At 44.2% G+C, this 10,060-nt stretch overlaps 1 protein-coding gene across 1 annotated transcript in view; it reads right to left on the bottom strand.

The window, feature by feature from the left end:
* Window positions 1-5,872: 5,872 nt before the first annotated feature.
* Window positions 5,873-10,060, bottom strand: part of LOC115149170 (leucine-rich repeat-containing protein 75B-like) — a 56,945-nt gene continuing 52,757 nt past the window's right edge. Inside the window, exon 4 of the mRNA XM_029691768.1 lies at window positions 5,873-8,575. Coding sequence (XP_029547628.1) covers window positions 7,975-8,575 — 601 coding nt within the window. The 3' untranslated portion in view covers window positions 5,873-7,974. The remainder of the gene's footprint in view (window positions 8,576-10,060) is intronic.

Below are 10,060 nucleotides of genomic sequence, written 5' to 3'. Positions count from 1 at the left end.
CAGCTCATCCAGGATAGCACATCAATGCGAGCTGTGGCAAGAAGGTTTGCTGTGTCTGTCAGCGTAGTGTCCAGAGCATGGAGGCGCTACCAGGAGACAGGCCAGTACATCAGGAGACGTGGAGGAGGCCGTAGGAGGGCAACAACCCAGCAGCAGGACCGCTACCTCCGCCTTTGTGCAAGGAAGAGCAGGAGGAGCACTGCCAGAGCCCTGCAAAATGACCTCCAGCAGGCCACAAATGTGCATGTGTCTGCTCAAACGGTCAGAAACAGACTCCATGAGGGTGGTATGAGGGCCCGACGTCCACAGGTGGGGGTTGTGCTTACAGCCCAACACCGTGCAGGACGTTTGGCATTTGCCAGAGAACACCAAGATTGGCAAATTCACCACTGGCGCCCTGTGCTCTTCACAGATGAAAGCAGGTTCACACTGAGCACATGTGACAGACGTGACAGAGTCTGGAGACGCCGTGGAGAACGTTCTGCTGCCTGCAACATCTTCCAGCATGACCGGTTTGGCGGTGGGTCAGTCATGGTGTGGGGTGGCATTTCTTTGGGGGGCTGCACAGCCCTCCATGTGCTCACCAGAGGTAGCCTGACTGCCATTAGGTACCGATATGAGATCCTCAGACCCCTTGTGAGACCATATGCTGGTGCGGTTGGCCCTGGGTTCCTCCTAATGCAAGACAATGCTAGACCTCATGTGGCTGGAGTGTGTCAGCAGTTCCTGCAAGAGGAAGGCATTGATGCTATGGACTGGCCCGCCCGTTCCCCAGACCTGAATCCAATTGAGCACATCTGGGACATCATGTCTCGCTCCATCCACCAACGCCACGTTGCACCACAGACTGTCCAGGAGTTTGCAGATGCTTTAGTCCAGGTCTGGGAGGAGATCCCTCACGAGACCACCCGCCACCTCATCAGGAGCATGCCTTGGCATTGTAGGGAGGTCATACAGGCACGTGGAGGCCACACACACTACTGAGCCTCATTTTGACTTGTTTTAAGGACATTACATCAAAGTTGGATCAGCCTGTAGTGTGGTTTTCCACTTTAATTTTGAGTGTGACTCCAAATCCAGACCTCCATGGGTTGATAAATTGGATTTCCATTGATTCTTTTTGTGTGATTTTGTTGTCAGCACATTCAACTATGTAAAGAAAAAAGTATTTAATAAGATTATTTATTTCATTCAGATCTAGGATGTGTTGTTTAAGTGTTCCCTTTATTTTTTTGAGCAGTGTATAATACGTAAATTATGCTCACAATACAATACAATACACTTCAATGGCCATGTCACGCCCTGACCTTAGAGATCCTTTTTATGTCTCTATTTTGGTTTGGTCAGGGCGTGAGTTGGGGTGGGCATTCTATGTTCACCTTTCTAGGTTTTGTATTTCTTTGTTTCGGCCGGGTATGGCTCTCAATCAGGGACAGCTGTCTATCGTTGTCTCTCATTGGGAGCCATACTTAGGCAGCCTGATTTCCTTTGGGTTTTTGTGGGTAGTTGTTTCTGTTGTGTGGTTTGCACCTGACAGAACTGTTGGCTTTCGTTTGTTTCTTAAGTTCTAGTGTTTCGTATTATTAAAACTTCAATAGGAACACTCACCATGCTGGGCTTTGGTCCCCTTCTTTTACAGACGATCGTTACAGGCCATAATGTTGTGAGAATGCCTTTGGCACTTGTATGAGTAGTTAGTAGCAGTTTGTTGAGTGTTTGTTGAGTGTGGGTCCCTTTGGGGCTGTTTTGGAACAAAATGTTCAAATCTCAGCCAAAGGTCAGACCCCATGCAAATAAATACTCTACCACTCTCCCAAGTCCACCGCTCTGAACTCCTGAAGGGTCTGTAAAGAGTATAGCAACACAGTAGTAGGCCAAAACGCCTGCTAGCAAACACAAATCAAATTTGAGAGTGTGTTTTTTTCTGTTCCTGATCCTCTTTGAGGTTTGCTGGGAAGCAAGAAACAAATCCCACGACAGTTTCTGGGAAAGCAGATCCTGTTATCCTTGCTGAGAACAAACAACTGTCCAGGAAACTTTAAAGCTGCAATCAACAATTGAAACAATGAAAAAGCTAAGGGATGGGCTGGAAAATGTAACCACTCTCAAATTCATAGACAGAGCTATAGATGCAAGGACCATCAAAAATTATAGTTTTAACCATGTTTTGAGACTATATAGTGTATAGTGACAGTTAGGGTACGACATCAATAGGGTACGACATCAATGGGTGGATATCATTAATTTATAAGTCCAAAAAGGTATGTAGCAACTGCAGATTGTCCCTTCAAGATGTCATTGAGATGTTTCTATGTTATTATCCTTCCTGAGTAGGATCACCACCTCATATCAAGGGCAGGACACCACTACTGTATGTCACAGAGTACTGGAAAAACACTGTTAACAGGAAATGATATATCACTAAAACATTTCCAAAGTTATCAAATCTTTGAAGGGAAAATGAAATCAAACAAAGATGAATGGATTTCAAATCAAAATCAAATTATATTAGTCACGTGCCGAATACAACTGGTGTAGACCTTACAGTGAAATGCTTACTTACGAGCCCCCAACCAACAATGCAGTTTCAAAAACTATGGACAAGAATAAGAGATAAAAGTAACAAGTAATTAAAGAGCAGCAGTAAAACAACAATAGTGAAACTATATACAGGGGGGTACCAGTACAGAGTCAATGTGCGGGGGCACCGGTTAGTGTAGGTAGTATGTACATGTAGATAGAGTTATTGAAGTGACTCTGCATAGATGACTCTGCATAAATACAAAAAACATAGAACATAACCCAAAACCCGGAAATAATAAATCAAACACCCTTCTAAGCAAATCACCACCCCGAACCACATAAAACAAATACCCTCTGCCACGTCCTGACCAAACTACAATAACAAATAACCCCTATTACTGGTCAGGACGTGACACCTCTTCTGTAACTTGACTTTCACACAGGTCTTTCTGTAAATTTGTTAATTTGACATCATTATTATTACCATTATTACTATTATTATTAGGAAAGAAATCCTTATAGTTAACATCATTCAGTGCAAATGGAGGAGACTGAAAAGAAAACAAATGCTTTAATATTTTGCTTCCCTAAGCTGCCTAAGTGGAGCCGTTGCTACGGATACTCACAGAATCAGAGCCATCATGAGCAGAGCGCATGTAGAGCGAGCTGAGCACAGGGAGTGAGCGACAGACAGTGAGGAGCAGCTAAGGGATTTACTAATGGAAGAAGTTATTTCTGATTTCGGGCAGGGCCGGGCCTTAAATTTGGCAGAAGAAATTGGTCCTGGGTAGGGTAGGGCCTGAATGTTGCAGGCATGGGTAGAGCTTGGGCTTGGGCTTAAAATTCATGCCCGTGCAGAGATCTATTTGTAAGCTGTGGATGGAGACCCTGGGGAACAACCCCATTATCCGTCTCTTGTTCCTGTCAGCATTGTTAAACTGGAGCCATGGGAAAACTGAGATTGAGTAAAGAGGTGAAACTAACATTACACTCTCACATACACAGACATAAATACACATAAGTACATACACTTGCAGGCACTCAAATGTATATATTATGCATACATCCCATAAATAAATGTGTTTGTCTCTAACTTAGTTTTACTGGTAATGATTACCTTTCACAGTGTCATAGCTAATGAAATACCGTGGAGCCGTTTTATTTATTTATTTGTATTTATTTATTTCACCTTTATTTAACCAGGTAGGCAAGTTGAGAACAAGTTCTCATTTACAACTGCGACCTGGCCAAGATAAAGCATAGCAGTTCGACACATATAACAACACAGAGTTACACATGGAGTAAACAACATAAAGTCAATAATACAGTAGAAAATTAAGTCTATATACAATGTGAGCAAATGAGGTGAGATAAGGGAGGTAAAGGCAATAAATAGGCCATGGTGGCGAAGTAAATACAATATAGCAATTAAAACACTGGAATGGTAGATTTGACAGTAGATGAGGGTGCAAAGTAGAAATACTGGGGTTTGGGAGATTAGAAAAACAGATTGAAATCAACAGACCATTCCTGTATTGTTAATAGTGAACCAGTCCTGTCATTTTGGAGGTCAGGCCTGTGAGGAGTTACACTGTAGCGATGGTTTCTGGCTGTGGTCCATATGAGCTGCCATGGGACCAATAGCACTACCAGGTGGAGTATGGATTCTGGGAAAAAGCATCAGTAATAGCACTTGAACCTTTTGAATACATGAGAATAATAAGAAAAAATATATTACAATGATGACACAATGACATTGCAACATCAGACCAAACATAACACAAACACACAGGAATAATGTGAGACAAAACAATGTTTTATTTATACCACCAGACATGGATAAGGTGCTAAATACATTGAGATTACCCCTTGGCATTACAAGCTAGTCCCCTCTGCATATCCACAGTTAAAACTGAGTGCAATTGCATAGTATTGAAGGGCTTCTTAGACTGTCGGTCTTGAATTCCATGAACATCTAGTTCCAGTAAGTCTTCCTTGACAGGAAAAATACCCGTCATACTATGTCCACTGGTAAATGAGGGAGTATGGGTACAATCAGTGTGAGGTTTACCAGTCAAAAGCTGGTACACACTGTCCTGCACAGCCTATTCTGTTCATTAACCTCTGACCTCTAATGGCAACATTTTTAAGTAAGATTTACCCTGTTTTAGCCAGAAGCTCAGACTTGTCTGTTTCCATCTACATGGGCCTGCACCTCTGTCTCACTTGGCCTTGGCTCTGGCAGACCGGATCTCACTTGGGGCCAAAGCCAGGCCACCGGTACTGTTCAGCTGGAATTTACATAATTTTTTCATTCGGTTTACCATGTAAGTTGACTGAGAACACATTCTAATTTACAGAAACAACCTAGGGAATAGTTACAGGGGAGATGAAGGGGGATGAATGAGCCAATACATAACCATGGTTAGCTGTAAACTTTAACGCCTTCTCACAATGCAACTGTTTTGATAACGCAGATGTTGTTGATTCTGCTCTTCACAAGTCCTCACTGTCAGCCCTAGCTATGGAAACACTATTTCCCTAGTATAACATAAGGGTCTATGCACTAGTGTAACACTGGTGTTACAGTCGAACAGCAGCATCTGTACACATCCAAGGGCTGAGGAATGGGATTAAAAAACACTGGTCTGTGGAAGCTTGACTAACCACAAACAATGCAAGTGGTGTCCTCTCAGAATCATTATAAAGGCTCACATAGGACATTTTAAAACGGACATTGGGCTGAATTCTGTGAAAAACAAAAAGATCTTAGTGTTTTATGTCAGCACACCCACATTGGACATGGGAAAGTGATAATCTACTGTACCCAGCAGCAGAGCTTTTGTCATAAGACCATATCGCATGAACCTGTGAATGAGCTCTTTGCCTTGGAGATGCTATTAGAAGGAATGCTAAGCATGGTTTACGTTACACTAGTCTGCCTGGATCAACGCCAGCTACACATTGGCCCAGGATCCCCTCTTACCTGACAATGAGCTCCAACATGACCTTCTACAGGCCTAATAAGAGCATAAGATGGATGGCCTGACATAACGGTACTTCCCCTATGACCAGGGAAGTGACTACCAAGCAGAGCAGTCACAGTCAAGTACCATGGTGATATTACAATCACACTGGCAGGTCCATACAGGGCTGGGCCTCATGTCCATTTCACTCACCCAAAACACAAACCCTGGCAGAAAATCCATCTGATGTATTGGAAAGCTATAAAACTATAGAGGGGGATATCCTTGATGAAAATAATATAAGTGTGCAGCTCCTATGGCCTTGTCTTGGGGGAAATTACATCAGTTAATACTGTTAAAAACAAACAACAAAAATGACCAAAGAATTGTAACATGTATTTATTTTGTTACAGTAAGCAAGAAGTCATATTAACAGTATTCTATAATTTTCAGAGAAAACCATGGTTGTTACTGTAGAGTAAACTTAGGTGGGAAACAGATAGATAAGGTATGCTGGAAGTCATATTGTAATGACTATGGTGGTTTGGATGAAGATTGATCCATTCTAGTGGATATTCAATGAGAGATTTGTGACTGGATAACAGTCATTGACTTGTTCTTGCATTTAAAGTGCAAACAATAGGTTTCTAGAGGACACCAGGTATGTTCAGAGCACTTACAAACACACACAGCCACACACCTGGGCACACAGAAACGCATACACAACCACATGAGTGCACAAACAAATACACACGCAAAAACATATTTCATCATCATTTCTTTAAAATGTTCTCTGCAGACTATTGTTGAGCTGCAGTAACCATCATGCCACCTTAAAAAAACAATACAAAATAATGCTCAAGTTGAACACTAAACAAAATATCTAAAAAGACCCCTGTGACACGCTCCCTTTGACCATCTCATTTACAATTCACTTTCATATTATGTGCAAACAGCAGTACAGATGATAATACATTTTTATCTCATTCCTCATCTCAATATTTTTGCCTTTCATTTGAAAGACAAGGGGTACATTTTATTTCTTTATGGTACGATTCACAATTAGAATCTTTCATTTAACCCATGGCGAAAGATGCAGTCGAGAGATAATTCTGATGTTTTTTTTCCCTCTCCCCACCATCTGTCTGCCTTGTCACCTCTTACACAACCTGACAGAGGCAGCGGTCAGTTCATCAGCTGCCCACACACACTCCCTCCCAGACAGACAGACAGCCTGGGTGTCCACTCCCCAGCTCACTCCCTCCCAGACAGACAGACAGCCTGGGTGTCCACTCCCCAGCTCAGTCCTTCCAAGACAGACAGACGGGGTGTCCTCTCCCCAGCTCACTCCTTCCCAGACAGACAGACAGACAGATGGGGTGTCCTCTCCTCAGCTCACTCCTTCCCAGACAGACAGACAGACAGATGGGGTGTCCTCTCCTCAGCTCACTCCTTCCCAGACAGACAGACAGACAGATGGGGTGTCCTCTCCTCAGCTCACTCCTTCCCAGACAGACAGACAGACAGACAGACAGATGGGGTGTCCTCTCCTCAGCTCACTCCTTCCCAGACAGACAGACAGACAGATGGGGTGTCCTCTCCTCAGCTCACTCCTTCCCAGACAGACAGACAGACAGATGGGGTGTCCTCTCCTCAGCTCACTCCTTCCCAGACAGACAGACAGACAGACAGACAGACAGATGGGGTGTCCTCTCCTCAGCTCACTCCTTCCCAGACAGACAGACAGACAGATGGGGTGTCCTCTCCTCAGCTCACTCCTTCCCAGACAGACAGACTGGGTGTCCTCTCCCCAGCACCCAGCCCAGGGCAAGGGCAGCCTGACCCAGAACCTGCCAGTTGAGGTTCACAGCCTAGTCGGGTCTGCTCTACTTGGAAAACAAAAACTATTTTTGGATAAATGTGAATCTGCTGGATGTATAATTAAAACCATCTGTTTTGAAATCAGCGTTTAGAAAATGTGTGTTGTGCAATAAAACACAACATCATATTTATAGAAACAAACCCTCCCACTGTGTCATCCAGTCTGCATGTGCTATATAGAAGTACCTCACTAGAAAAAAAGCACTTGACATTAGAAAGCCAAAACAGTCAGGTGAAATCTAATCTTTCTTATTCCTGTTGTGTAGGATTGCTTTGCTCATAAAGAATGACATACGCAGGAGGACACAGTAAAAATATCACTGCAGTGCATAGAATACCAATGTCTTTATCAACACAAGAACAGTCTGTTTTTTCTCAAATGTACATTTTCTGGCAAAACTGGCTTGAACTCTCTCTGCAATCGGAACATATAAAGAGACAACACACAATAGTGTTTTCTCCTAGTGAGTGGTTTATGAATTTGGTGACCCCAGGCTTCTCCTGCGATGATGACGCATGCTGAAACGGGAGGCAGGGCTCAGGCCAAGGTGAGAGTACACTAGGGTACAAAGGGTTGTTAAACCACAACGCTGGCTCTGACTCATCACCTCTCACAGTAGTGCAGAGCCACATCCGTGGATACACACTTCTCCCCAACCTTCTCCCCACCTCTCCATGCCTCTAGCTCCAGCTTATCCTCCTCCACTTCCCCCTCTCCCTCCTCCTCCTCATACCGGCTGGGTTCTTCAATAGAGGTCTCCAGGGTATAACTACTATAGACCTGCACCTCGTTATACTCGTAGATGGTGGGCAGGCTGCTCCGGAGGCCGAAGCGTCTGCGCAGGGCCACTAGGAGGGGCTGTGGCACAGTGAAGATGTCCACGTTGTTGCCCAAGTCCACCCATGCCAGGCTGGCGAACTGCAGGGGGTTCTTCACCACCTCCGTCAGGTCCTTCAGCACGCCCACCGTCAGACGGTTGCCGTTGATGGCCAAGGTGGTGAGCTTGGGCATGGAGCCCAGGTAGGGCAGCAGTAGACGCAGGCTCTCGTCCTGCAGCTCAGTGAAGCTGAGGTCCACGGCCGACACAGAGTTGCCCTTACTCTGGAGGTAGTAGGCCACCCGGTGGACGTCTCGGCCAGACAGAGGGATGCCAGACAGATTGGCCACGTCGTTGGTCAGCTTTTTCTTCAGTGTGGTTTTGAGACTGTGAAAAGAAAGACCAGAGACTGTTAAAAACTACACAGAGAATAGAATTGAAAAGCCAATCTTCTTTGCAAGTTTTGTTTTGGTTCTCTAGACTCTAGAGCACAGAATAGCCATTTAGTGTAGATGATAACCAAGCTGGGACCAAGCATCTTATTTTGGCAGTTAGGTATCCTCTAGCGCCCTCAAACTCAACTCTGGATCACGAAGCCAGCTCCACTGCATTTTTTACATTGTTGCCCTCTAATTAGGGACTGATTTAGACCTGGGACACCAGGTGGGTGCAATTATTTATCAGGTAGAACAGAAAACCAGCTGGTGCTGGACCTCATAGGGTAAGAGTTGAATACCCCTGCAGCTAGCATGTGAAGACAAATGATCTTAACTTAACGGAATAATCGACTCAAAACCACAAATGAATTTGATTTACATTGTTAAATAACGCAAATAATAATAAATTAGGAAGCAACGTGAAAATGTATGTGCAAATCGGCAGAGCTCAAGTTGACTACAAAATCCACAACGCAATGCTCTCTCTAGAAAGGCTGGCTGGCTAGGTAGCTAGCTAGAAAACATAGCTACCACAGGAGGTTGGTGACAACTTAATTGGGAAGGACAGGCTCGTTGTAGTGGCTGGAGCGGATTGAGTGGAATGGTGTGTGTCCTCCCCCCAGCAGCCTCTACTTGTAGCTACACACAATACCAAAGTCAATATCAGCATGTGAAGTAGTTAGCTAGTTGTAAAACTGCACTATCAATTTAGGAGTTACAATCTCACCACAGGAGCCTGCTGAGGGGAGGACGGCTCATAATAATGGCGCAAATGGAAGGCATCAAACATCTGGAAACCATGTGTTAGATATATATATGTTACCATTCCACTAATTCCACTCCAGTCATTAGAACGAGCCCGTTCTCCCCAATTAAGGTGCCACCAACCTCCTGTGAATCTCACCATGTTCAACCTTGTAGAGATTGCCTATCTAGCTCAAAGCTGTGTGTCAGGTTGCTATGGCAACGTGCAAGGGCCCTGCGAGCCCGCAAGAAGGGAGACGAGAGCAGAAAACTGCTTTGCTCCATGGTCCATGGTAGTTGAAGGTAGAAAGGTTATTCATCTGTCGGTGGACTGTGCACTTTGAGGACATTTGAACAAAATATATACTTTGTTGTGAAGTCATAGACAGATGGATGTGTTGTAGACATGTATGCCCATACCATTTATTGGCTTATATGGCGATCTGGAGTGCAGGTAATTGTTATAAAACCATTCTGAAATTAGATAGTTTGTTATGCTGTGTTCACGTGCTAGGAAACTCTGAAATATCCAACTTGCTAACTTGTTGAACGTGGCACGTGTATAACAACCAGTTAGCAAATCGAACATTTCAGAGTTTCTCAGTTCCGACTAGCAGTGACGAGAACTTTATGATGACGTATCATGTCCCATTTCATTTCTAGGGTGGATTATCCCTTTAATTAGCCTGTG

Source organism: Salmo trutta, chromosome 15, assembly GCF_901001165.1.
Source record: "Salmo trutta chromosome 15, fSalTru1.1, whole genome shotgun sequence".
In the NCBI taxonomy this organism is placed as follows: domain Eukaryota; kingdom Metazoa; phylum Chordata; class Actinopteri; order Salmoniformes; family Salmonidae; genus Salmo; species Salmo trutta.
This window is presented reverse-complemented; position numbering and strand designations above follow the sequence as displayed.